Raw genomic sequence first — 27,491 nt, 5'->3', positions numbered from 1 at the left:
AGTCCAAGATATGAAATGAATTAAAAGTAACCAATGGGAACAATCATTGTAACTGCTACATTAAAATTTTCCACAACTAAATTTATTTAATCAAATTTTATTTGTATACTTAAATTAGTAGTTTTTATTTATTACATTTACATCCCTTACACAAAATAATTATTCAAAACCTCCCAAAACTCGCATTTTATATATGTATAGATAGATGGTTATCAATGAATTTCTTATAAAAGCAACAAAGAGACTATAGATAAAAAAAGAGAATTATTAAGTAAGTCTAAATATAAAATTAATCAAGACTCCAAGAAATCTTAACTAGTGTAAAATCTTATTATTATGTGGTCCTATTTTATTAATTGAGGAAATAAATTAAACTAGGATCCCTTATACTCCATCTATTCTCTTATAATTGGGTCATATTTTTTATTTTGGAAAGTTTTCTCGTAGTCATTTCTATATATAGTAACTTTTTTTTTTCTTTCTAATTTTACTTTATTCTCTATACTTTATTCACTTTCTACTTTGTCATCTCTCTTATTTTTTCTATTTATTTAACACACTCAATATCTCTTTCTTAGACTCCGCACCGAAAAGTTTCACATCAGCTATGAGGGAACAAAGGGATATATTCTTTCGATCTCAAGTTAGTTGAGTCGAGTATTTTTTTAATGTTCAAAAATAGTTGAATCGTTTCACCTTTTTTTTTGCAAAAAATTTTATATTCTTTCACTTTATTTTTTCTCTCTCTTATGTATATCTTTATTTTATTCTCATTCACATAGAATATTTAAATACAATTAATTTCTTAAATTTGTGTAAAAAACGCCTAATGGTAATGGTAATGGTAATGGTAATGGTAATATTGAAGGACATAATCACATAACAGCGATGTTGCCTTTTCAATTTCGGCGCACAACGTTAGAATTCTCTTCAGCTGTTTCTTTCTTCTCTTAATTTCTTTCCCACACTTTTTTCCAACTATCTTTGCTTGAATTCACAGAAACGTTTCATTTTTAATGGGACAATAAAAAAGGAAATGTTTCATTTTTAATGGGACAGAGAGAGTATTGATTATTGCATTATCAGGGAGATGTTTGAATACATGGTGGGACAAGTTAAGGAAAAGGGAAAGTCCAGACATGGAAAAGGGGAGACTTTTAGCTTACAACAATTGAAAGTTGTTCACGGCGAGTATGATGATGCTGCAAGGCACTGCGCTTTCCGTGTGGAATCATTGAAGCAAGGGCAGAGCAGGAGCCTTTTTACCCAAGCAGCTCGTCACCATGCTGCACAGGTTTGGTTTTGTCTCAGTTATTCAAGTTAATAAGTTACAATATTATTCAAGTTTTCATGATTTTTATTTTGTGAAAGCAGTTGAATTTTTTATGGTAAGGACTCCAGTCTCTCGAAGCAGTTGAACCATTCATAAAAAATATTTCCGAAAAGCAACATATCGACTACGAGCTATCTGAAATAGATGGAAGGGGAAAAAGATGGCGGAGAGAACAGTTATGAGAGCAATGAGCATGGAGAACTAACATTTGACTACACGGTGAAAGAAGAACTAGGAAGTTCCTACACATTGAGTAACTCGATGGAGGTGAGTTCGTATTGCTTTTTGTTGAACTCAAACTCTGGCTTTTATATCATACTTTTGAGGACAAGTTTCTCTTATGGATTCTAATTATTATTAGCTTTATCTTAGTATATTATCTATTATTTCTCCATACTTGCATATGAGACCTCCCATTAGGATTCCGTGTACTTCTAAATGCAAAGTCCGTTTCAACTTTGTGGGGTTCCTGTCATTCTATGTATGGACTTGCATGCACTAAATGTTAGTGCTTTGTTTCTGCATTATGTCTCAATTCCAAAGAAGTTAACTTGTTGAATCAGATAGATGCTTCGAGTGCACGACCATCTCGGGTAAAAGATGTTGAGTTGCAGAGAAGTGGAAGCAGACACCAATGGGATCAAATACCTAGCCAACAGCCTCGAGCAGGGAGCCATTCTGCTCCGCTCTATCCAGAGGAGTTTACTACTTATGTGCTGCCAACTCCAGCTGAAGCAAAAGGTTCATTCACGACTGCTTCTGGACTTCTATCGAATCCCAAGCTATCTGCGGGGAGTTCGAAAAATTTGTGGCACTCATCGCCATTGGACATGGAGAAGCCAAAAAAATTCACAGATGGCCAGTTTTCTGCACACGGTATCTCGAAGCCTCAAATAGTTGTTGAAGAAAGCAGCACCTACAAGCACTCTCTTCCCCTTCCGCCTCTGGCTGGGGGAGCTGCTATTCCCCACGTTGACACACAGAGTGGATTCGATGCTAAGAAAAATGCAAGGCAAGCTTTCTCTGGTCCAATTACAAGCAAACCTTCTTTAAACATGCCCCACGCACCCATTAGCTCCAATGACAGACGTCAATCATTTTCTGGATTGCTTTCGCATGCGTCTGGTCCCAAATCTTCCTTGCTCGCTAATGTGTCTCATCATGCCTCACCTGCCCTTGCAACTTCACCTAAAATAAGTGAGCTCCATAAACTCCAAAGGCCGCCTGATACTTTCGTTGCCAAACAAACGCAATCAATAGGGGCTCTTGGACACTCCGCTCCCCTAGTCAATAGCAAACGGGAAGTGTCCCCAACGAACAGGAATCCCTTTAGACAACTGAGAGAAGGATCTCCACTTCCTCTCCCTCAGCCAACAGTCTCTCGAAGCTTCTCCATGCCTTCTCTTGGTCAAAGAGAAGCAGGTTTTCGCTCAGGCAAGGTGTATAGCGCAGGAGTTGCTTCTCCTCCGCTCACACCCATCTCCCTATTACATATGAAGTCACCAAATTCTGGACAGATACGAGGTAAGTCAATGGAACTCACTTTCTTGGTGAGATTATGCTTTTCCTTGCATTTATATATCAAAACATGATGCTACTATATAATGTTCTGATTATATATATGCCAACTTCAGTGAATGCAGGTGGGAGCTGACTGCTTTGGCCTTGGTTGACGCAATATCTGCATTCTTCAGTTTTGGAACCTGCCTATAATGACAGATTTTTGGCATATCTTTGTATTTAATTTGTTAATCTCAGTCAATTCGTCTCACTATATCTTGATTCTTGGAGTTAGATGTATCACAATTTTGGGCTTGTTATTCTTTTATTTGAATTTTGCGAGTCCCTTTATATCAAATCTAAATGGAGAGCAAGTACTTGAATTCCCATTACAAAAATTCACATTCTATTCTCGAGTTACATTTATTGCAAGTCCGAAAATACATATTGACTGAACTGTTTTTTATCGGGCCAGGCCCAATAATCAAGAGACCTAATATATATGATAAGCCCAATAATATGAAGGGAAAAAACAATACTCCTATAATTGTTGCAGAAGCAATTTTTACTGGTGGAGAGAGAAGTGAAGGATATGAGGATAATCCAAGCCAGTAGTAGCACCTGCACCTGCACCTGCACCTGCAGGTCTCCGTCACTGCTTCACCCTCAGCTCCGCCGTCACATTCCCACCAGAATTTCTCTCAACTCTCGGTTTTCACCAGAGTCGTCAATTTTGTCTCTGAAACCTAAATTTTCACAGCGCGCTGTTGCCGCTGTTACTACCCGCGCTGTCCTTGAGAATAGCACTTCAGGTAATGACTTGAGACGAGCTTGTAGTGTTGACGATCGATTACGCAGTTTCAGTTGTGGTGAATTTTGGGGGTAAATGAGTCAAAATTAATTTGTAGCTCTGTTTGTTTCAATCTGGACTCAGCGTAAAATGGCGTTCATATTTAGGATTAGATAAAAAGGTTGAAAGCTTCTGAGATAAGCGAATTTTAATTGGCGTATTGCTTGCTGCGTTGTTCGGCTTGATTTACTGAATTGAGATTTGATCAATGTGTACGAATAAGATTATGCTAATTGTTTGCTTTTCTTTCTTGTTAGATTCTGTGGCTACAAAGGTTGTTGAGCGTGATCTGTCTTTAGCGATCAAAGTGAGTCTTTGTTTTCTTGTGCAATTTGAATGTTTGGACTGCTCCATAAGGTTTAATGTCAATTTGAGGAACTGATTAAACTGTTCAGTTCATTTCAGAACAAGGCATCGGAGATATCTTCTGATTTAAAGGGAACTTCCATATTTCTTGTTGGTGAGAATTTTTATTACAAATTTGTGCATCTATACTTGTTCCGGATTTTGTTTGTTAGGTGTTAATTTTGCTGCTGCAGGGATAAATAGCTCGTATAAATTGAGCTTGGGGCAGATTCTTGCTGATGCATTGCGTTACTATTATTTTAACAGGTAACGTTAAGCGATATTTCCTATTTTATTGTTAGGACTGTGCTATAGTTTAGCATCTTCAATAAGCCTGAACTCATTCTGTAGCGATGGTCTGGTGGAGGAAGCTGCTGGAGGAAAACTTAATGCCATATCAATCATAGAGAATGACGAAGAAGGATACCTTGCATCCGAGGTGACTTTGGCGTGTTTTTTTCCTTGAGCTAAGATATGATATGCAGTACAATTTATGTTTTGATGAATATGATCCTATAATTTATCATAGACGGAAGTACTGAAGCAGTTGTCATCAATGGGCCGATTAGTTGTTTGTGCTGGAAATGGAGCTGTTAAAAGTGCAACAAATCTGTGAGTTGTTTCATCTGACGATATCCAGTGTTGAATTTATGCATTGCATGATGTCTGTGGTGAACAAACTAGTACTGCCATATAGGGCGCTACTAAGGCACGGAGTTTCTATTTGGATAGACGTACCATTGGACTTGGTGGCAAAAGAGTTGGAAGAGGACAAGATTCAACTTTCAGCTTCTGATACGCCAATATGCAAATCATCTCCAGAGGTTTATTCTTTTGCACCTTGAGTTACTATTCGTTACATGCTATGTCTCAATTTGAACTTTCAACGCATCATCATCACCAGTTATGCTTAACTTGTTCGTTTCACACAGATTCAGGATCAAGTGGCTGCACTATACAATAGTGGGCTAAATGGATATTCTACGGCTGATGCCACCATTTCTCTTCAGAGTGAGAGAGGCTATGTCATGTTTCTCTTCTTTATCTTCACATTGCGTCTTGTCTGTTTATTCTGATGCTCTCTCTCTTGCAGATGTGGCCTCTCAATTAGGTTATGGTTATGACGAACTTGATGCTGTGACTGTTGAGGATATGTGCATGGAGGTGAGAACCCGTTGAGACCTGAAAAAGGATATGCTTATTTGAAACTTGCTAATGGCAATCAAAATTTGAGCAACTAATATATTTCTTGAACAGGTTCTGAAGGAAATAGAAAGACTGATGAGGGTAAAGAAGATGATGGAAGAGGCTGCCAGACCATTTTAACCATCAATTTTATGATCTAAGAAGTGATACACTGTCACTCTATTTCTCTAATGCCTTCAGTCTCCCCCTCTCTACATATGTATATGTATGTGTTGTGTATTGATGGGCCATCATCCTACGGTTCTAAACCCAAGATCGAAGCCCATTAAAGTAGCCATGTGGTGGAATCAACATGGATGGAAATGTGGCCCATATTCACATGTTTTTGTCCCCATTTTGCCTGCTGATTTGAAAATTTGCAAAATCTGTGCTTACATCGATGTGAATATCTATGTGTCTAATTGAACTAGTTTGGAGTGGGTGAAATCGAGAATTTGAAATATGGGAGAGTGGAAAATTGCACAATGTGTCACTATGTTGAAGTTATGTGGCCCGAGACACACAATAGAAAGTGATGACTAATGACTAATAAGCGAATGCCACGTTGCTGTATGACCTGGTAATATTATTTCAACGTGTCTAAATAGAGTCGCATGCATGATTCAGATTTAAATTTATAACATTTTTTCTTTGTTTAACTAAAAACTGTAGACAGAAATACCTAGATGAGGATTAATTAATCAGAAGTCGTTCATTTCACGTAAATATATAGCGTATTCCTTCTTACATGCCTTGTTGGAGAAAAGTCGATTTATTTGATGTAGTGAAAGAAGGAAAAAAAACTCTGCATTTCTTTATCTGTATCTAGACAAAAAATATACAATTCTCGTTGGTTATTGGTTAAGGTGCATAGGAATGACGGAAAGTAGAAAAGTTCATAGGATTCACATTCACTCATTCACCACATTTAGAAATACGATTCAAAACTGGTCACAAGCAATATTTAATTTAACTTCATTTGCAAAAATCTGATCGAAAAATTTATACGAATTTTCTCTCATTTCGGAAACAGTAAATATTTATAGATATAATTCAGGAAACATTTAATGAGAGTGGTTTACTGAAAAGAATTGAATGTCGAGAATAAGAAGTGGAGATTTAAGAAAGTAAAATAAAGAGGAAAGTGGAAAAAAAAGAGAGGAGAAAGTGAAAATTAGTAATCCGTCCTCACCATTTCTGCAGTACATAAACCCAACCTCCATTTCTACAATCCGGATCTCCTACTCCACACTATTCTCCACCTTTTTTTTATTATCTACGGAGAAATTCAATTTCGTACAGCATTTCCATTTTTCTTTATAATATCATTCCAGCTGATGAACAATGTTTGATCGGCGATCAGAAGCTTTGATCGGCGGCAATACATTCCCTATCGGTGAGTCGCACTCGTAGCCGTTGAATCTCCGCTTTCTCTGGATGACTGGTGAACTTTGAAATGTTTTGTTAGCTGCTCATCTTTTTCATTATCTTTTTTTATTTTGGTTTTTTATTTCTTCACCTGCGAATGGAATGTGTGCTGTAGAAGTAACTGATATGTTGTTCGTTGAGTTATTTCATTGCTTGTTGACTGATCATTATCGGAACGTGGATTTTGGATTACTTAATCTCGGCACTGGATTTTGTATTGATTCTGTTTATCGGAGCGCTCATATATACTGTATTTTTCTGAAATTGTTGTATAGCTATTTCATTAATGTTTGGTTTTTTTTTTCATAGAGTTGGATTGAAGAGCTTTTATTTCCTATATTATTTTTCCGTCTGATATTTCTTATTGTTATTCCATTTGTCTGTTGTATCTTAGAGTTGATCGCGAGTTGCTCCTATTTCAGATTTATTTTACTTCTTATTGATTTGTCATTTGTGCTATTTTAGCCTCTCGAAGCAGAATAAGTAGTATAATCTGCTCTGTTTGCTTCAATTGATTGCTAAAATCCGGTTTCTTTGTTGTTGATACAAGTTTGTATGTGGTGTTCACAGAAATAGTTTTGCTTGTTTTAGGTACTAGCTATGATTTGATTGCAAGCGCGGAGTTGCATCTTCAAACAATAACATCTTCTTCCAGGATTATTGCCTTTGGGCTGGGCTGGTTATTGAAATGAGGATTGCATTTAGATTGGAATTTTGATGCATTCTAGTTGGAGGTTTTGTTACATTCTTTGTTGAATTGGTTATACCTATGGGTAAGCTACAAGAAGTTGCTCAGCTCATCAGGACAGTTGATTAATCTGTTGAGGAGAGATGGGGTTACCTCTAGTCTCATCCTGTGAGACATCTGAAAGTGAACCTAGTCCTTTAGGCACAGTTATTTACACCATACCGCAACTTGGTGGTGTCAATGTGAGTGGGTTGTGTGTGGGACCTGCAAACCAAACATTTCAGGATTCTAGGTATTATTCTTTGCCAGAATATCGGCAGAACACCTTGAAGTCTCCCGATGGATTTGAGAAAAGGTTTTTTGATGCAGCACCTGATAGTGTTCTCGAAAAGGTACCATTTGAGGACTCCTTAATTACTGCAACCAGGAGGAATGTTCAACATCCAGTTTCAAGGGTTGTTGGTTTCAATTGTAGTGAGAAGGATATATCGGTTGATGGATTAGAAGGCGCACATGGCTATTGTCAATCTGCTTCTTCCAAATTGAGCCTGAAAGAAACCGAGTCCAGTGGACTTGTCAAGAAACGGATGCTTTCTCCACTGAATAAAATGCTTCTCTATCAACAATTTGATGGTGATTCTTTGAATATTGGCAGCGGGAATGTTCAGATTAATTGCCATTCTAATAGAGATACATGTGGCATTTCTTTAGCACAAGATAGTAAAAAAGCGAATGTGGGCAGCAGAAGTCATTCAAATATGCCAATCTGGTCTGCAACCAATTGTTCTGAACTACATGATAGGCTGTACAAATACAGCAAAACCACTTCAATACTATTCACAGATGGGCCTGTGTTGGAGGACAAGGAACTAGATCCATTTCCATATGTACCTTCATCCAGAACTGATTCGTTATCCAAATTAGGTGAGATAGGGTCAGGGACTAAGTCAGTACCTATAAAACCAGGGTTGTACCCTCTCTCTTTGTCACCGCTCAGGCCAAAATTTTCCGGACAGTTAGAATCTGTGGTCAGGTTAAAGAGCAGTAAGAAACTGGAGATATTGGAAAAGGTTGCATGTTCACTTGATGAGAGCAGGTCGGGGGTGATATTTTCCTCTGAAAAAGAAGAATTCAGGAGCAATAGAATATCATGTAAAGATAATGACATTCTTCATAGAGAAGTCCAATCTCCTTCCTCAGGAACTAGAACTGGAAAACAGTGGCCTTTCTGTCAAGAGCTTGACAGTGGAAATTGTAAAAGATGGGGGAAAAATTTGCGGGGATTTCCTGTCCGAAGGTCTTTGGTTGGGTCCTTTGAGGAGTCTCTGCTCTCTGGTCGGCTTGCATTGGGAAGATTTAGTCAGGTTCTTTATTTTGCTTAATTTTCGATTTTGGCTTTCCGTGTTCTTATTTGATGACCAAATAATAGTTTTGTAAATTGACCGACCTAATGTTTGACAAAAGGTTAGAGTCTAAATTGTGTAATTTCTTTTCTTTAATTGTACAGGACATAGATGGTTTCCTTGCTGTACTTGGGATAACGGGTGGAAATTTCTCCCCAAAGTCGCAGAAACTTCCATTTGCAGTTACCAGTGTGGATGGCGACAGCTATTTATTATACTATGCATCTATAGGACTTGCTGGTAGTTCACGTTCAAACAAGTGCAGAGGTGAAAAGATTCTTGATCGTTGTGAACCATGTGAAGGAAAAAGTCGACTGCGTATTCCTGTGAAAGGGCGCATTCAGCTGGTATCTTCTACTTTTTTTTTTCATCCTACTGATACACTATTTCATTTATATTGACTGTTCTCCCTTGTGAGTATGCTTGGAAACGATAGAAGCATACCCTTTTGCACCATACATTTTCTTTGCATCGTTTAGCTACATTTGTGTTGAGGACTTCAGTCCATCTTATCTGGATATAAATGTTCCTACCAGTAATGATTTTTGAACTTCTTGCTGAATCATAGCTGTGAAGGAACTTCTATGGTTTCCTAGTTTTCTGTTCTGGCATATTGTTTCAATTTATAAGCTATTGTTTTTCTTTTTCCAAAGCCAAGGTGTAGTACTAAATATGTTCAGAAGGTAATTGTCAACTGGAATGCTGTCAAAATCTTACCATGTGCTTCTAAAAGGTTTCATTTCTTTTCCTTAGCTTACAAAAAATTTCATAGCATACATTCCATCCCATGTAGGTTCTCTCTCGTGCCATTTTATGTTTCTACAATGATCTGAGAGGCAATAATTCATCATGGTTGTAGAAATTTATATTAACATATTGAATGGTCCACAGGTCCTGAGCAATCCCGAGAAGACACCAGTACACACCTACTTATGTAATTACGACTTAACTGATATGCCAGCTGGTACTAAGGTCAGTTCTAGTACATTAACGTGTGCTTATGTTGCATGGGATGTATAGTACCTTAATCTTTCATCTCTTGGTCGCCTATTTATGAGCGGGAACAGAATATTTGTCTCGGTGGATATGGCAGGTTATGCTATATCTACCGTAAGTTATATGGTTTCTTGTGCTTTGGAGAAGTGTTCTCTTAAATTTATGCATCCGAGTCCATAAACTAACCTACGTTCTGTTCTTTCAAACAGACATTCTTGCGTCAAAGGGTGTTTCTTGCTTCCTCAGTCTCAGATCCCGTTCATGGTGGGGAAATGCAAAAAATGTTGGGCAAGAAAGATGAAAAGAAACTGTCAGATGGCATTGACAACATAAGTCAGGTTTTAGGATGTTATTCGTGCCAGAATGATGAGGTTGATGCTTCCTGCAAAACTGAGGTAAAGTGTGAATCTGGCTGTTCAAGGGCGAATGCAAACGCAACTGCTGTTGGTGCTCTTCGTTATGCTCTTCACCTGCGATTTCTTTGTACTCTCCCCAAAAGAAGTTCAATATCAGTAAGGCAAGCAGATCCTTTGGCTTCAGAAAGAAATAAAACAGACACGCAGGATCATAGAAGATTTTATCTGTACGATGACTTGAAGGTTGTGTTTCCTCAGCGCCATTCAGATGCTGATGAGGGAAAGGTGTGTAGTTTCTTAAACTTATACTAGTAGATTATAAAACGTGTGTCAGATTTATGTTTGCTGTGTGTCCTTTGCGTTTAGATGTATTTTAAGGCAAGTAACCAGCAGCCAGTGTAATTGAGTTAGGTTTTATGGCCTACTGCAGTTGATCGTGGAATACCACTTCCCCGAGGATCCCAAGTACTTCGACATCAGCAGCTGAAGTATCTGTTACAGGCTACGACTATGTTGGTAGGTATCTGTAATCTAAGCCACTGCTGCTTTCTATGGGACCCGGCTAACATGTAAAGAATGCAAGGGGAATAAGTACACAACTTGAAATTAATCACGAGTATACGTTATCTTTTGTGGTACGCCTGTAGTGTTGCTGTTTAGGAAGTTGGGTTTCATTAATTCTTTCAACATGTCTTGTTGTGTTGCTGTCATGTCAATCTGCAACCCCAGAAACGCTACACTTGGCCGTTGTTTTGGATCGAGATGTTGCGAGTTCGGACGTGCAGCACACATCTGGGGGAATCCAAACTCGGACATACTTCTCTATTTTGGAACTAGTAAGATATGTTGAAACAAACATCTCCCCTCCCCTCCCCTCCCCTCCCCTCCCCTTAGATATAAGTGCATTTCCATTTGAATCAGAGTATAATTCATTTCCATTATACCGAATTTAATGGAGTTAGAGGTCCACTGGGAGGAGGAGTATATCGTAGTATGTTTTTTCCATTAATTTATATAATATTATACAAAATTGTAAATGAAGCAACACCCTTTTCAAAAGACCCTTATACAATTTACACGAATTTTGCTTAAAAACTTGTGTAAACCATGTACTCCACTAGTGTAATTTACGCTCTTACAAATAATTTACTGTAAATCTTGTAATATCAGGAGATTTGTTTTTATTAGTAAGAGAAAAAAAAGTTATTGATCATGACTTTCTCTGTCCCATAGAAATAAACCATATTTCTTTTTTTCATTCGTCCCCTACAAATAGCTCATTCATTTATGGTAATCCCTTTCTTGTTCTCTTTTACTTTATTATTTATGGATTCCACCATTTACTACATAATTTTAACCACTTTTTCTCATTATTTCTTACTTTACCAATTACGTATTAAAACACAAATATAGAAATTGACTCAACAGTTTACATTTTACAAACTGAGTCTCCAAATTATTAATTTAAAAATATAGTTATACTATGTTAGTGGAGTATATTTGGTGTCGAAGTTAGGTTACGTTCCGGTCATCTATTGTACTATAAAGGATCCGCCGTATTTGATGATGGGAATGATGACGTGGCAAGAGGTAGAGGCGGGAGACCGTCCATTGTGGATGCTAAGAATATTTTCGAGTTTGGATCGCCATGCACCTCTTCACCGACATTACCATTTTGCCCTCATACATTTTCAATAAAAAAAAATATGGATGATCTGATATTCGAAACACAAATATCAATTTGCCAATAATTTCACCCAAGCGTGTTGGGTTTTATTAAATTACAATATTGGGTGTGTGCCTAGGTCATTTCTAGGGTTGGCTTTGGCTGATCAGATGCAAATGATGATCAATTTATTACCCCATCGCATTCGCATGGGACAATCACCTCTTTCCTCAGCAAGCTTCAATTTTGGCAATTGCCTCATTCATGGACATATAAATATTTTTTTAATGATCCTCAAAACAATTACTTGTATTTAATTAAAGTAGTAGTACTTTTTTTTTCTTTTTCTTTATTTTCTTATTTTAACAAAACAATATCGTTTTGAGTATATAAAAAAATATCCCTTTATACACCGATAAGAAAAATTGAAACTTGGTGACTGGATATTTCATTTTAAACCTTACAAAAATGGCCAAAGTTTGTGACTTAAATGAATCCCCTATAAACAAAGAACGAAGGCATTGGTTAAGGGACTACTAAACACTTTCCACAAGCCATTCAAAAAAATTAAGGGACTATAATTAAAATCTTTCATTTTCTTGAACAAATGACCACCAAACTTAGGCATTAACACAGAGTTGAAAGAACGAATCTACTTCGACTATAATTACTAAAATGTACAGGTACATGTATTCAAACTAACTAAAATAACATTTTCGATAAATAGTTTATGTGGCAATGTAGAATGTACTATAACACAACCGTAATAGTTTCTTTTGAACCCATTGCTGACCTTAAACATTATTGCTGTGCTTTATGGCCGAAATCGAAAGTAGGTACCTCGGAGTCGAACCCATGGGTTGCCCGATAACTCAAACGAGCAAATATGTTCCTATAAGGATCACTCTCTCTCTTCTCCTTCAAATATGCAAGACACTTCTCAACCTCACTTTTCACTTCCAAATACAGTCCTTGAGCTTCCTCTCTGCCTTTCAGTTCCTGCTGTCTTCCTGAACAACCACATGATCCCAACCAAGCACACATTCAAAGATACTACATAGAAACACAAGAGCTGACCATGCAAGAAACACACCTTTAGTCTCTATAGGCTTCCCGAATAAGAAATAAAAACGGCCAGGTATCTTGGGCACGATGATTGGAAGGTGAACGTCTTGGTTTGAAACCTCTCCCACCGCGTTGCTCCTGTGGTGAGATGCATGTCAATATAAAAGGAAACAGGCATTTGTGTCTCGTTTCATTACACAATCTTCTTGACATTATTAACGACAAGGGATACCTCAGGTTCACCACTTCCCCAGTTAGCTCTTCTATAGAATCTCTGAAATATGGAATGCGCCTCAGATCATCGTAATCCATGAGCAACTGACAAAAAAAATTATACGATTGTGTTAGAATATTCGCATTCTTATATTGAAGAATGAGGGTAGATTGAAGAGATTGTATTCAAGCCTACATGACCAATATCATCTTCTCCAACAACGCCAAAAGGCACGATTTTAGCTCCAAATTTAGCTGCCATCCGCACAAACTCTGACTGTTCTGGCCAGAATAGTCTGTACTCCTCGCCCTGAGATGTAATTTCAGCTGAGAAATTTGTTTACGATTCATCACGGGATGCCAAATAAATTTGTACCACCTTTCGATGAAGAGCCTCGCGCACTCCTCCAGGGTAGAGGAGCACATGTGATTTTGAAGAAAAGAGTTTAAAGAAATTGGGTGCTGATACAGGAACTGCTCCCATGATCCTGAATGAATCAAAGGCTGATGCATCTGGCATTCTCCCTTCTTTCAACTTGGAAAACATCATTGGATGAGCAATCCCTCGCAAAAGAATGTTTCTTTCAATCCAGAAACGGGACACGAGGGGCACAATCTCAAAGCCGAGCATCATATGATAACCAACATACAGTACTGGCCCTTCAGAAGGAATTCCTGCAAGACCTCTAATGACGTCTCCATTTTCCATAGTCGACAGGACCACAGGATCAGTAGCAGCGTCAATCCAACTGATTTCAAAAGACGTATATATTCAGAAAAAGATAAACTCGCAACAGAAAAAGAAAATGTTGGTAGCTAGGCAAATTCAATATTACCTTTGTGGTTCATAGACTCTCCTGAATTCAGAGGGGGATGGTGGCAAGTAATCTGAGACATGATCGTGGCGTTGACCACGCCTGTAGAAGCTGGTAGCAGTTAAGATCGAGATCAAGCTGATGCCATCTTCCTGAGTGAAAATAGATGTCCTGAGATTAACATGTGCAATATGCAGCATGGAGTGGCAAACTCAAGGGCATAATGTAATAGATAAGTTTATGTTAACACGATCATGCAAAGACAACCTAGGTATACGACTGTTGCTATGTATCCTCATTTAACATAGCTATCTTTTACGGTGAATTGAGGCATCAACCTACCAAAAAGAGGGCATGGCCACTGTCTTCAAATAGACGGACTTTAGACTTTGGCAGCACTTGACGAAGTCTCTCCGCCTCCTCTGTACTTGAAAGTAACTGATCTTGTCCACTGCAAAGTAAATATTTCGTCACGAGCAGAATACTTCTGAATGCAACATGAATTGGATTGAAGATGAAGAACAATAAGATAGATATTGAAGATGAGGTCAGCTAGCGAGTTCACAGTAGAAAGATATGATGGATCTGTGTTGAAATTCTGAATTTGAGGAAAACATAACTGACTAGATCATCATATTCAGAAAGATGGAAAGAATTGACAACCTTGCAAGTATCAAAGTTTGAGCTTTCACTGCATGGAGTCGTGAATTGGCAAATCCAGCAGCCGATTTGAGCAAATTGAGCTTCCAGCGTAGCGTTTCTACACTGAAGAGCTTAGAAAGGACCTGTGGCCTCTAAGCAATTACTTTCTTGAATATAATGTGAAATTCTACAGATAGTCTGTAAGAAATAAGTCTAATCCACATATAATTCCACAGAAACTTTCTGTATCACAAAAAAAATTTGTATGAAAAATAGAAATTTTACGAATACCTTCTTTTGTATACAATATCATAAAACATTGGAACTAAAAGTACAGAAGTGAGTAGCCAAGATAGCAATCAATTTGCAGAAAAACTGAGGCAGATACAATCTTCACATATTTATGCATATATGTTGCAGTTACGAGTCTTACAGAAAGATACGAGGACATTGCTATAGTCTCCTGAGATAGCTCCTCAATCACGTGTTCCGAAGAAAGATTATCTCTCACTGCTGTTGTCACCCTCTTTGCAGGATTACCTAATTAGCAAAAAAATCATATGAATACTAGTACTATAAGCTATAAGATTAATCTTTCTAGCATTTTATCATTCAACGAAAAACTTAAACAGACATGTTGGAAGATGAAGAACCCTAACCTAACAGCAAAGTTAGCACATAAGGCAAGCTGGAACCAAGTTGCTCAGGCATCACTTCTGACAACGGCAACAAACTTTGTGACACGGATTTTCCATAAGATGTGGCTGTCGATAAGAGATTGAACAGAAAACAAGTCAGATGCCATTCTAGTTCCCCTTTAAGACAATGATTTGTAGCAAATGTAAGATCTCCAAGGCAAGAAGTACCTGGATTAGCCAAGATTAATACAAGATCAATATCCGGATTACGAGCAGCAACAGCAAGCGCGAGGCATGCCCCAAAAGATTCCCCGACAAGATATATCGGTCTGTTTGCAGCACGAGAATGCTCCGTCTTAACAGCACTTTCAACAAACTTTACCAGGTCTGTGAGATACAAAAATTATACTAAGTGAATCACTTAATCCTTTGTTTAGTTGCCTCTACATTTCCATATGTGAGTTTCATTTGTCATTTGTGATGAGAGAGAGAGATGAAAAACCTGTGAATGAAGTTCTGTCTGTGAGGGGGATGTGCATGCACCATATATCAAAAATCCTAGCGTCACGCATGATTCAATAATCAATCATATTTGCTCTATGCATAAATCTATGAGTAAATGATAAAATTGATAGTACTAAGAGAACTCACTTTCCAAGTCTTTGATGTTGCAATGAAAGTCCCATTCCTACTCCATCCACACCTGCAAAAACAGAACAATTCCTGATTGCGAAGTATTTTGACAATATAAATGAGTACAGTATATTTTTCAATTCTATATCTAATATACATATAATTTGTTAAATAATAAAAATAGAGTAAATAGAAATAGTTAGATAAGGAAACCAGGTAAGTAGAGCAAAAGAGGTGAATCCTTCAACGGCGATCGGCATTCCAAGGGCGAAAACCACCGCGGCGGTCCGCCATCCGATCTACTAATCAACTCTCTGCTCTGCTCCAAGTAATCTCTCAAAGTCGAGCGCCGCTCCTCCAGCGCTCCGCTACTCGGCGCCGGCGCACGCTGCTTCTTCGCCACGGCGCCGTTGTCGGAAACGGAGGGACCTGCCTGCTTCTCCGTTCGAACGGCGGATGCGGAAACGGAGAGCTTGGATTTGAAGATTGTGCTGATTCTCGGGGTGGCATCGCGGTGGGTGGTCAACGGATAGATACCGGCGGCGATTGCTGCAGTGACGGCGGTAGCCATGTAGGAGTATTTGCTATTTTCCGATATTAGTGAAAGTTACAATCATTTAGTTGTTGACTTGAATAATTGAGCGACAGTAAGTGAAAAGTGACGACATTGATTTACTTTCTTCAATTAATCTTCTTATTTTTGTACTGTCTACCAGATTCTACTACTTACTCCCACTATCCTTCAATGATCATGTCACATTATGATTTAATGAATTTTTATTTCTAACAAATTCAATTAATAAAAATAAGTTTTATTAAATTAAATAAAATTATAATTAAAAAGTCTAAATAAATAAAAATAATAATAAATTCCTAAAAAAAAAAATAAGAGATAGTGTGTTTGTGTGTAATGAGAGTATTTATAGAATAAAAAAGAAAAAAAAATTAAATTCTAACGGTAATATTACTGTTTTAAAATTTTAATTTTAATTTTTTTTCTTTCAGAAAATTAATTTTAAAAAAATTATTTATTGCGTCAACATGACGACGTACACTCGCGGGCAGGCGAGTGGGCGTCACGCCTCGCACCAGAGCTCGCCAGCTTCATCGAGGCGGAGGGACACGCGACGCGATGGGAGGGCTACATCGCTATCTCGATGCTGGCTCGTTTCTCCAACTTCTTACTTCTCCTCCTCCTTTACCTCTGGTCCTGGATCGAGGAAAAATGGTTCAGTTTCTCTAGGCAAGGGTTTCTCCAAATCTCCTGCCCTGGGTTCATCTCTAATCATGGGATTGTGTGCAGCCAAGTTCCTTGGTCTAGAGGTTATACCCCCTGTCTCCTTGCCCTCGGTGGGATCTTTGACTTCCTTTGGTCTCATTGCTGGGCCTTCGTACCCCTTCCCAGACCTCAAGGTAATTTGGCTAATATTGGCCCTGTCAGGCGGTTTTACTGAGGCAGGAATTTTACCCTCATTACCTCGCATGTCACTCAAGGAAGTAGCAATCTGTGACAGCTGTCTTGCTAACATATCCATTGCCGCCTTTTGTTCTTGCTGAGCATCCTGAAGCTTGTGGACTACGTCATTGTTCGACTATAAGTTGTTCTGCATGTGCTGCTGAGAACTGATGAGTTCGTGCACCATTTCATCAAGATTCCTTGGTGGCTTAGAACTCGGCTGACTAGGGCCGGGTCCTGCATTTTGGTTTGCTCCACTTCCTTGGGTCGGGCGAATATTTCCTTAACCTGGGTAGGTGGTTTGGAAATTCCTTTGGTGCGGTGACACATAAGAGTTTCCCTGATGGTTTTGATTCCTGTTTCCCCAGTTCGAGTGATCTCCCTGGTTCCGATTGTTCCAGTTGCCCTGCCCTTCTTGGTTTCTTCCTAACCAGTTACCTTGTCTCTCGGGCTGAGGTGCAAACTGCAAATTCTGTTGTGGTGCTGGCTGGTTCTGTTCGTTGTCAGTCCATCTGAAATTGGGATGGTTCCTCCAGGGTGCATCTCTCTGTCTCCCTGGGTTCCAGCTCCCATCGGGATTCCAACTTCCCATTGCATTGACTTGGGCCTGATAATCTCCTTCCTAGGTCCCGTAATATTGCTGAACTTGATTATCTCCTGGACCAGGAGATTTCTAGTTTCCTTGTAAAGCTAGTGGATTTGTCTTTTCAATAGCGTTCAAAAGAGCTTTCTCGAGCCTGTCGATCATTGCTTCTACTTTATCATCTTCTTGCTCTCTCATAGCATTTACCGATCCTCTCCTTACTGCATTTCTGGGGTTATCATATGCATTCTTAGCGTCGATCAACTTCCACAGAATCTCTCTTGCTTCACTTCATTTTTTCCTGGTGAAATTCCCCCCACTCGAGGAATTCATTAAGTCCTTAGACTCAGGGGTCGCCCCTTCGTAAAACAGAGAGTAGGTCTCTGCCTCTATCATTCGGTGATTCGGGCATGCATCCAACAGTCCCTTGAATCTCGACCAATACTGACTCAAAGATTCGTCGTAATCCTGCTATACTCTAATATTTCTTTTTTCAGCGCATTCGTCTTGTTGGACAGGAAGAAATAATCTAAGAATTCCAACTTGAAGTCCCTCCATGTGCGGATAGAATCCGGGGGCAACCTCAATAACCACGTGTTGGCTTCCCCCTTCAAGGCAAACGGAATCGCACGTAGGCGATAACCCTCCTCAGTTGCTTCATTCGGCCTTTTCTGTATGCCACACAATTTACTGAATTCATTCAAAAACTCATACGAACACTCATTCCTTCGCCTAGAGAATGTGGGTAGGATGCCGAGCACGTTTGTCTTTATCTCAATGGACCTTTGTCGCGGATTCAGCACTATAGCTTGAGCTGGCTCTCCATCTAGATGAGCAGTAAGCGAGCCGATCTCTGGATCTGGATCGATTATGTTTGCCATGTCCCCTGTTTCTTCCTCCTCTGTACTTGTTTCCGAAGATGATTTAGGATCCTCCCTTCCTGACGAGTTCCAATCCTCTTCACTTCCGAATCAAACGGAAATGGATCTCCCGTAGATAATCCCGATCTGGTGGTGACCGTAGATGCTGTGTTCTTGATTTGCCCAATAAACTGATCGTTCCTCCACTCAGATGAGTTACCACAGTATCCCAGCCGTGAGCCCCTGCTCATAAACTAGAAATAAAAGAAAAAGAAAAAGAAAAATTTAAGAACTATCTATGCCAAAATCCTCTAAACACAATCACAAATTACGCCATCCATCCCCGGCAACGGCGCCATTTGAAGGTAGGATTGTTTTATAATGTGGGTGTTCGTGTTGTGAACATGCGATGTGTTATGCTAGGTCGAGATACCAGGTCCTATGAATCCACTAGATCACTTGGTCTAAGAACTCAATGGAACACGAAATACTCTGTCGTTGTACACACAAAACTCCCCTTCAAAGATCCCTCAACTCGAATACTATAGATTAGTATAGAGAAGCAGGGGTCGATCCCACGAAGATGGACACGTAAGAAAGCGTTTAGAGACTCTTGACAAAGGCGGCGCTGCCACGCAAACTGGGTTGAGGTATAACTACTACTAGACCTAGGCAAGAAATGTAAACACTAGACCTAGGAAACTGTAAACATGCTGAGATCAAACATCATATAGACTAAGGGATATTAAATTCCCTTCCTAGACCATGCAACGGCTACCTAATAGAACCAGACAGGAGGCATATAACAGTGGGGACCATAATTCCAGAATTAGCAAGTACGGCAGAAAGGCTGCAAATAACAAACTGAAACTCTAACTAACAACGACGTGCATTTTTTTAACTGAATCACAAACGAAAATGAAGAAAATAGAACACGTACCTAGATTCGAACAGAATATAAAAGTTGGGTCGTCGGAAACTTGCAACAAACCGGAAATAACAATGATCTACATATATTAGACGGAATGAAATGAAAACACGAAGGCTAGGCATAAATTTAAACCAACTCTGCTCGGATTCACGTCGGATGCTTAATGTCGGATGCTTAATCCACTCCGGATCCAAGCGATCCGAACCAAACAACAACCTCAATCAACTCCATAACTTCCGATCTAACAGATCTAAACCGATCAACTCCGAATTTAAACGATTCCACTCAACTCAGATACAACACCAAATTCAAACCTCCGATTCAACCAACAACAAACTCTGATCAACCTGATCCAGCCATTACTCCGCACAGATTCAGTGAACAATTGCGAAACGCATCCAACACAAGTAAACTAACTCAAACTCCAGATAATCACAGAAATGAAATCAGAAATCAACATCAACGACATGACAGAAAATTAAACTTGCATTAAACACAGAAATATTCAGTAAAAACAGAGGGCCGAGCTCCGAACAACGAAGCTCGGTGAAATCCACAAAATACGAGAAAATAAAATGGAACTTGTTTCTTCGCCCTCGACAGGACGGTGTTACAACCCAACTGAAATGCGAGAAAGCGAGAAGTGAAAGCAAACCCCCAGAATTTCCCTCTAAAGAACCCAAATGTGTAAAAGAAAAAGTGAGCTTCGAGCCACAGACTGTTAATGAGGCTTCCACCGAGAAGGTCCCTCCAGAATGCATGCTTCATTCTTTATATAGGTGCGGACTTAATCTTCTAGAACCTTCGTAGAAATCTTCATTCTACCCTTCGGCTCCGAGATTTTCTCTGTCTTGCAATTTTCCTCCATAATGCTCACTTCTTCGCCAGTTTCCTCGGACATGTGATTGTCCTCTTCTTTTCCTGGGCCTGGCGAAATTCTTCTACACATCTGGCTTAAAACGTGTGTTAGACCCAGTAAATCCTCAAATTTATCCCCTAGACCTATGCATGAAATTAGCCTTATCAGGCTCTTACTTATAAGGTCTGAATGAACGACTATTGGATAATTACACGTACATCCACGATTTAGAGATAAATTTTATACTTCTTTCGTTCCATAAAAATATGTGCACTTTCCATTTTCGTTCATCCCATAAAAATATGTGTATTTCATTTTTGAAAAGTTATATAAATTTAATAATGTAGGTCTCACTATCCATTCAGTCTACTTTAACTACCATTCACCTCATCTCTCTTACTGTACCATACCATTCTCCTGCATTCTCTTACTTTAACAATTTTTTCTTAATTCTCATGCCACCTCATTCACCCATATTTTTATGGGACGGATGGAGTATTATTTTTGAATGTTCACGATTTAGTGTTCTACGTATTTAATTTTTTTCATTTTTAGTATTCAGAATTTTACATTCAACCAACTTTTTTTGCTCTACAGAATATTAAAAATAGGACTTATATTCAATTTAATTTTTTCATAGAGTTAAACATTTTCTTAAAAATTAATTATAACGAGTCACAATACCTCTTTAAATATCTTTAAATTAAGAGTGACCTACATAAATGGTACCTGATCTTTATTTTATATCGTTTTTGGTACCCCGTGACAAAAATAACCCTAGCCAAACATGTGATTTTTTTGTTATGAATGATATTTTTGGAAATTTCAATTAAATAATACTCCATCCGTCCCACAAAAGATGTCTCACTTGTGGGACGACACAAAATTTTAAGATGTTTTGTTTTGTGTGTTAAATGGAGAGAGAAAATATAATTTTTATATTAATGTGAGGGTGAACTTTTACCAAAAATGGAAATGTGACATCTTTTGTGAGACAAACTAAAAAGGAAAGTGTGACATCTATTATGGGACAGAGGGAGTACCAAACATGTGATTTCTTTTTTCTTCCTTTCTTATTTCTTTTTTTCTTCTTTAGTTTCTTATTCTTTCTTTTTTTCTTCATTTTCTTCTGTCTTTTTAGTACTATTTTATCTTCCTTTCTTTTTTTTCTCTTTAGTTTATGTTTCTTCTTTTTTCTTTTCTCTTCTTTTTCTTCTTTCTTTTTAATATTTTATATATACATCTAATTACATTCATAATATAAATCAAGACCAAAATATTTAATTAAATTAATTATTTAAACTAATTAATCTAATTAATTATTTTTAATTAAATTATTTAATACTCATTTTAGGGTTAAAACACCTAACTAAAAATATTCAATTATTTATATCATTATGAATACGATTCACAATTTTACATTTTTATTAAGACTATATTGATTAGTTATTAATAATTATATATAAAATAATAATAATAGTTATTATCATATGATTCATAATTTAAATAATTATAATATAATTATTTATTAATTAATACTACTAATTTCTAGTAGTATAACAATAATATTATATAATAGTAATTAAATATAATTATAATTATAACTATAATTTTAATTAAGTATATTTGAATGATATTAAAAAATAAATAAATTATTAATTTATAACATCAAATTAATAATATTAATACTGATTAATAATAATAGTATAAAGAGTGAGGAGAATGAGAGAAGATATTATAATATCACTTTTGGTACTAAATTTGTGTATGCCCAAAATATCCTGAATGACACAAATGAGAAAATGTAATTGTTTAGATGGTATTTTGGGGAGAAAATTGCATCAGGTACCAAAAATGTGATTTATAGGTACCAAAATGATACTATAAAATAAAGATCAGGTATCATTTATGTGCAAAAGTGAAAAATTAGATACCATTTATGTAGTTCACTCTTAAATAAAAGACTGGTGGGAGTACTATCCATTAATTATTTAAAATAAATTCAAACAATACTTAAAAACCTATGCGGCACCGATACGGATACGCGTATCGGTATCCGAAGGATACGGATACGCGGATACGGCTCTTTCCCAAACAACCCGATACGCGGATACGTTTTAACTATTTTTTTTAATAAATAATAATAGTGCAAAATAAATTACAAAATAGATATTCTAATTCAACATAGAGACATTAAAGGTCTATTACACTCAAAATAACATGATAGCAGCAGGTTCTAAATTAGGAAATAATTAAAAGGTAGTAGCAAACTAGCATCAAGCCATCAACATCAAGCTCCTTACACTTTTCCACTTCCCTCCTCATGTCACTCAGCATTTCAAATGAAACATTTGGACATGTCTTAATCCCCTGTCTTAATTTTTGCAGCAAATGAGCTTCAACTCTTGTATAGCTAGTGCTTTTTGAAAATGGACAATAGTTGCATCTCCATAATATATTTCCTCCACCAGGTTTAGGCTTCTCTAGAATGGTGACATGATCCCACAATGGAGCCCTGATATCAGTTATTTGTCTGGACCCAGATCCAACACTAGAACTAGCAGCAGAACTAGCACTAGAACTAGCAGCAGTAGCACTCAGATTTGGAGATGCCATACTGCTGAAATTATAATTGAATTGAATTGGGGGAGCAAAAAACTGAATTATAACATAGAAAAGCGATGGCAAAAATAGATACATAAAACGAAAAATCTAAAAAAAAAAGCATACCGAATCTATGGAGGCGGGGAGTTTTTGACCTAGCTGCGGCTTTCTCAATTGTGTGGAATCTTATATTGTATAGAGCATCATTATTTATAGAGCTAGATTTGTTCATCCAGCTGCAATGGGCTACATCACAAATGGGCTTTTTGGTCCAGCCCGTTAATTCTATCGGGCCGGCTCCTTTAGATGGGCTTTAAACTGGGCCGTATCCACCGAGATACGTATCGAATCTGAGGTTTCCCGGCCCAATACGGCCCATCCCGCGGATACGCCCAGGATACGTATCCGTCGCGTATCGGTATCGGATACGTATCCGATACGCGATACGGCAACAAAGTGAAGTATCCGTGTTATATAGTTAAAAACCAATTATATATACACGTAATATATACTCACACGTACAAAGTATATCTTCAATAAGGTTTCATTTTCACTTTCCAATCTATACAAGTTAAGGAGATGATTCAATCTAAATCCTTCTCTCTCTAGCTACTTCTCTTTCTAGATTTCCTCCATTAAATTCTCCATTTCTCACTTACGTCGACATCAGCTTCCGAAATGAGCAGGAAGAAAGGTTTGTATTTCGCAGAATTGGCCCTCAGAGTGTTAGTAATTGCATTTTCCGTCGCCGGAGCCGTCACCATGCTCACCAGCAACGAGACCGTATCTCTCTTCGGAATAACCGTCAACGCCACCTACACCTATTCCTCTTCTTTCAGGTACCTCACACAATTTCTTTTTCTTTATTTTAAGATTTATTACAAAGTTGATGCTTCAATTTCTTGATTTGCAGATACAAAGTTGTTGCTGACTCTGTTACATGTGGGTTGACCTTGCTCTCGGTGTTCACCGTCATTTCTCTCAACCGCCCTAAGTCAAACCCCCAAAATTACTTCTATTTGCTCTTGCATGATATGGTAATACTAATCCACAATTTATGTTTCTCTCTATCAACTTAATTAATTTGAGTATGTATATCTCACATCGATAAAGTAGTGATCCTAACTCTTCGTGGTTATAACTTATAAGCAGGGCCCAAAATGTAATTTTTTTGTTTTTTCTATTTCTAAATTCGAAAAATCATCTCTAGCCCTTACTAGATATCATTGAAGACTTAATTGTAAGACATATATAGTCAGCACTACCTACTATGATATTTTTCTGGGCCTTTTAAGGGGGTGACTGGTTCGTTTCTAACAGTATGTATGTATTTTAATTTTATAGGTGAGTTTGGTTGTGTTGGTGTCGGGATGCTCGGCGGCGACAGCGATTGGGTTCGTGGGGCGGTTCGGGCAGAGTGAGACGGGTTGGATACCAATTTGCGACCAAGTGGAGAGATTCTGCGACAAGGTTATGGCGTCGATCGTCATATCTTTCGTGGCTGTCATCTGCTTGTTTCTTCAAACTCTCATGTCTGCATACAAGCTCAAATCTCAGTCATTTTCGGATCCCATTTGAATTCCAATCCATTTATGTTTATTTGTGGTAATAAATTGGTGTCACTTCCATGCATTTATGAGCATGTGTTAATGGATTTGGAATTTTTCACCAGACTTTTGCTGTTGCTAACTGATTTTGTTCCATACATTGTATTTGAACAATTTAGCTTAAAGATTCTGCTTTTTCTTTAAATTTATTGATTGATTTATTAAATTTTTGGGAGGTTGGACAGTGGGAGTATTTAAAATTGATATTCGGTCAGCAGTTACAATCGCTAAGAAAATCTTGTGCTGGATAATCATTTTATATGGTTAGCAAGAAAAAGAGGAAAATAGGTGACAAGATGGCATTTTTCCTACATAAGTTTATATATATATTGACAATTAGTAATAAAGATCAAAGCAATAAAACTGATAATTTGTTACGTGGATTGTCACCTTCAATAAGTAGCCGTAGTATACTACTTCGGCATTCACAGAAATGGTAATGTGAATAAAATTTCATTTCAGAATTCAGACACAACTTAAATTTTCAAATTTATCATCATTTTTATTATTATCTAATTTTTTATATATATTTTTTAAAATTAAATAACTATTACATTAATACCAAAAAAATACACTGATTAAAAAAAGAGTCTAGTTGTTGGGGTTTAGTAGGCCATTTACGCGGCAGGCTCGGCCTTTCAGTTTCTGGGCCTTGACCCATACAAAACGAAACCAGAGGATGAGAATTTCCTTTTCTCTTTAATTTTATTTATTTACTGAAGAAACTTTGGAATTTACATATTTTTATGAAAACGAAAATTTACAATGGAGTGTGTTATGTGCATTCACATGCAAACCTATGGGAAGTGGACCATACTAGAGAAATTTAAATTAAAAGCAATGAAATTTATTTCAACTATAGAGAATTTAAAGTTTGAACCCTACCTCCTAGTTTACACTACCAAATAACAATACTACTATATTGTGATTTTCATATTTTCGTCGACATATAAATATATGATTGTATCAACTAACAATTATGTAAGATTGGATATAATACAAAAAAGTAGATAAACTCAAATTTCATAAGTGGGAAGAGCCATTGGTTGGAAAATTCAAGTGGGGGATCAAAGAATTAATGCCATTACAAGCACGAGTTATGACTTTTGGCACAAAATCGAATTGATGCTATAGAATTAAATTATAGTCAAATATGATTCAACTTTAATATGCTAGATGTTATTCTATTTTTATTCCATGTATATGTTCCAATTAAATGTCAACCCTTCCGCGAGTTAATTTAATACGAAAAGTTCGAACTAAAGTAGTCAATGGAATTACTTCTATAGTCCACATATATAACAAAAATGATGTGACTACTCAGGGCCAAGGCTAGTTTTTGAAATTGGTAGTACCATCGCATACAAATTTACAATTCATTCAGTTTTTTTTAATTAGCATTGATGTTGTGTCTTATTGTTTGATAGATATAAAATTTTGGGATATTAGTCCATAAATTATCCTAGTAAAATTATTCTAAAATATTACAAACTTTACATTTGGTTTATTACTCCACGGCATGTTAATCATCATATCTGAATCAATGTAATTTTGTACATGGTTTTTTTTATCATATTTGCTACTAATATAAAAAATGATCTAAAATATCACAAACGTTTCAACTGTTATTTTTATTTTTCCTTGTGCTGACTGTCGCTACCCAACACTCACCGAGCTAGTCACCGTCACCGATGGCCACTACCACCTACAACAAACACACTCATTTGTACATCAAACACACACACACATACACACACACGTGACTCCCTTCCCCCAATGGCGGATCCAGAAAATAAAATTCGTGGGGTCGGATATAGTAAAGAATATTTTTATTATTGGAACAGCACATAGCTAAGCAATGGCATCCTTTCGTTACTTCCTCCTCTTGTGTCATCTTCATAAATCCTACTCTAAAGTAACTAGATATGCAAATATTATCAACGTCTAAACTGTTCTTTTCATGCTTAATACTTTGTCGAAATACATGGCATAGAAATCACAACTCACCTTAAATAACATTGTATCCTGTTTTTACTTCATTGTTAATATAAAATCATAAACTCTAAAAAAAAGTACTAAGATACACACATATATTGTTGAAAGTGTAAAGGTTAATTTTGGTGCTAAACATATGGCAAAAATACGAATTTGGTCCAAAACATTCATTTTTTGAAAAACAGGTCCATAACAAATGAAAATGTCGACAAAGTAGTCTTTATTTTGACGATTCCGTCAAAAAACTAACGGTCAACACAAATTGCAATGTGGTTGACCATTAGTTTTTTGACGGAACCGTAAAAAAATGACCACTTCGACAATAATTTCATTTATTATGGACCTATTTTTCAAAAAGTAAATGTTTTAGACCAAATTCTTATTTTGGTCATATGTTGAGGACCAAAACTGACATTTACTCTTGTTTAAATTAGACAAAAATAATATGATCCCTTTCATAACTAATTAAAATTTTATGATACTAGTGTCCATCACAGTTAATTAATTACTTATAAAAAAGTTAATTTGAGTGAATTTTTGAAAAATTAAAACTATTAATTTTGTAGTTTTTAATACGTAGGAGTATTTAACAAAAGAGATAAAATTGTTATACTATTAACAAATCAAAAGTTAGGTCTCGCAGTGAGAATTTTTCATTTTCATCTTCTTCTTCTCTCCTCTCATCACCTGTGTAACTCCATTTTCACTCTCTGAAACTCAATTTTTAAAATTCTTCTTCTCAAATATTCAAACAACTCCCTTGTCTATAAATTTCTCGGTCTCACACACATATGACTACCAAGAATCGTGACTACTCTCTTTCCCGCTCAGGCGCACCGC

The 27,491-nt window shown here is 37.1% G+C and overlaps 4 protein-coding genes, 1 long non-coding RNA gene and 1 pseudogene across 6 annotated transcripts; 4 read left to right on the top strand and 2 right to left on the bottom strand.

The window, feature by feature from the left end:
- Positions 1-1,090: 1,090 nt before the first annotated feature.
- On the top strand, positions 1,091-3,040 carry LOC121765135 (annotated as a pseudogene).
- A 345-nt stretch (positions 3,041-3,385) lies between these two features.
- LOC121763380 (probable inactive shikimate kinase like 1, chloroplastic) lies at positions 3,386-5,608 on the top strand. Its single transcript, XM_042159391.1, has 10 exons — positions 3,386-3,645; positions 3,941-3,990; positions 4,089-4,143; positions 4,223-4,295; positions 4,380-4,467; positions 4,558-4,640; positions 4,726-4,852; positions 4,961-5,039; positions 5,122-5,192; positions 5,286-5,608. The coding sequence occupies exons 1-10, from the start codon at positions 3,426-3,428 to the stop codon at positions 5,352-5,354; spliced, it is 915 nt and encodes a 304-aa protein (XP_042015325.1). The 5' UTR covers positions 3,386-3,425; the 3' UTR covers positions 5,355-5,608.
- Positions 5,609-6,355: 747 nt separating this feature from the next.
- On the top strand, positions 6,356-11,198 carry LOC121763919. Of its 2 annotated transcripts, XM_042160011.1 has the most exons (7): positions 6,356-6,609; positions 7,233-8,693; positions 8,837-9,079; positions 9,624-9,704; positions 9,938-10,369; positions 10,515-10,607; positions 10,776-11,198. In XM_042160011.1, the coding sequence occupies exons 2-6, from the start codon at positions 7,473-7,475 to the stop codon at positions 10,569-10,571; spliced, it is 2,034 nt and encodes a 677-aa protein (XP_042015945.1). In that variant the 5' UTR covers positions 6,356-6,609; positions 7,233-7,472; the 3' UTR covers positions 10,572-10,607; positions 10,776-11,198. The 2 variants fall into 2 exon arrangements, with proteins under 2 accessions (XP_042015945.1, XP_042015944.1); XM_042160010.1 differs by lacking the exon at positions 10,776-11,198 and having other exon boundaries at positions 10,515-10,722.
- Positions 11,199-12,388: 1,190 nt separating this feature from the next.
- LOC121765322 (acyltransferase-like protein At3g26840, chloroplastic) lies at positions 12,389-16,423 on the bottom strand. The gene is made up of 14 exons (XM_042161418.1): positions 15,970-16,423; positions 15,775-15,826; positions 15,626-15,681; positions 15,352-15,510; positions 15,145-15,249; positions 14,919-15,025; positions 14,507-14,628; positions 14,186-14,294; positions 13,865-13,995; positions 13,408-13,777; positions 13,225-13,338; positions 13,048-13,133; positions 12,844-12,953; positions 12,389-12,760 (listed from the first exon to the last, which is right to left on the bottom strand). Exons 1-14 carry the CDS (start codon positions 16,325-16,327, stop codon positions 12,552-12,554), a joined length of 2,088 nt encoding a protein of 695 aa, XP_042017352.1. The 5' UTR covers positions 16,328-16,423; the 3' UTR covers positions 12,389-12,551.
- Positions 16,424-22,949: 6,526 nt separating this feature from the next.
- LOC121763784 lies at positions 22,950-23,471 on the bottom strand. The gene is made up of 2 exons (XR_006042494.1): positions 23,176-23,471; positions 22,950-23,065 (listed from the first exon to the last, which is right to left on the bottom strand). It is a non-coding gene; the product is annotated as an uncharacterized LOC121763784 (long non-coding RNA).
- A 131-nt stretch (positions 23,472-23,602) lies between these two features.
- On the top strand, positions 23,603-24,786 carry LOC121764851 (CASP-like protein 1F2). Its single transcript, XM_042160875.1, has 3 exons — positions 23,603-23,888; positions 23,963-24,086; positions 24,394-24,786. The coding sequence occupies exons 1-3, from the start codon at positions 23,728-23,730 to the stop codon at positions 24,625-24,627; spliced, it is 519 nt and encodes a 172-aa protein (XP_042016809.1). The 5' UTR covers positions 23,603-23,727; the 3' UTR covers positions 24,628-24,786.
- The last annotated feature ends 2,705 nt before the right edge of the window (positions 24,787-27,491 follow it).

The sequence above is a fragment of the Salvia splendens genome, chromosome 14 (genome assembly GCF_004379255.2).
Source record: "Salvia splendens isolate huo1 chromosome 14, SspV2, whole genome shotgun sequence".
Lineage (NCBI taxonomy): Eukaryota > Viridiplantae > Streptophyta > Magnoliopsida > Lamiales > Lamiaceae > Salvia > Salvia splendens.
Note: the sequence above shows the minus strand (reverse complement) of the source record. Positions and strands in the feature narration are given on the sequence as shown.

Excerpts from the sequence above, each read along its gene's own strand:
- LOC121763919 (XM_042160011.1), top strand. The coding sequence starts at position 7,473 with ATGGGGTTACCTCTAGTCTCATCCTGTGAGACATCTGAAAGTGAACCT. Across the intron at positions 8,694-8,836 it reads CATTGGGAAGATTTAGTCAG|GACATAGATGGTTTCCTTGC; the intron begins GTTCTTTATTTT and ends TTAATTGTACAG. Across the intron at positions 9,705-9,937 it reads ATATGCCAGCTGGTACTAAG|ACATTCTTGCGTCAAAGGGT; the intron begins GTCAGTTCTAGT and ends TCTTTCAAACAG.
- LOC121763380 (XM_042159391.1), top strand. The coding sequence starts at position 3,426 with ATGAGGATAATCCAAGCCAGTAGTAGCACCTGCACCTGCACCTGCACC. Across the intron at positions 3,646-3,940 it reads CCTTGAGAATAGCACTTCAG|ATTCTGTGGCTACAAAGGTT; the intron begins GTAATGACTTGA and ends CTTTCTTGTTAG. Across the intron at positions 4,641-4,725 it reads GTTAAAAGTGCAACAAATCT|GGCGCTACTAAGGCACGGAG; the intron begins GTGAGTTGTTTC and ends ACTGCCATATAG.
- LOC121764851 (XM_042160875.1), top strand. The coding sequence starts at position 23,728 with ATGAGCAGGAAGAAAGGTTTGTATTTCGCAGAATTGGCCCTCAGAGTG. Across the intron at positions 23,889-23,962 it reads ACCTATTCCTCTTCTTTCAG|ATACAAAGTTGTTGCTGACT; the intron begins GTACCTCACACA and ends CTTGATTTGCAG. Across the intron at positions 24,087-24,393 it reads ATTTGCTCTTGCATGATATG|GTGAGTTTGGTTGTGTTGGT; the intron begins GTAATACTAATC and ends TTAATTTTATAG.
- LOC121765322 (XM_042161418.1), bottom strand. The coding sequence starts at position 16,327 with ATGGCTACCGCCGTCACTGCAGCAATCGCCGCCGGTATCTATCCGTTG. Across the intron at positions 14,295-14,506 it reads CAAACTTTGATACTTGCAAG|TGGACAAGATCAGTTACTTT; the intron begins GTTGTCAATTCT and ends TTTACTTTGCAG. Across the intron at positions 13,996-14,185 it reads GTGGCCATGCCCTCTTTTTG|GAAGATGGCATCAGCTTGAT; the intron begins GTAGGTTGATGC and ends ATTTTCACTCAG.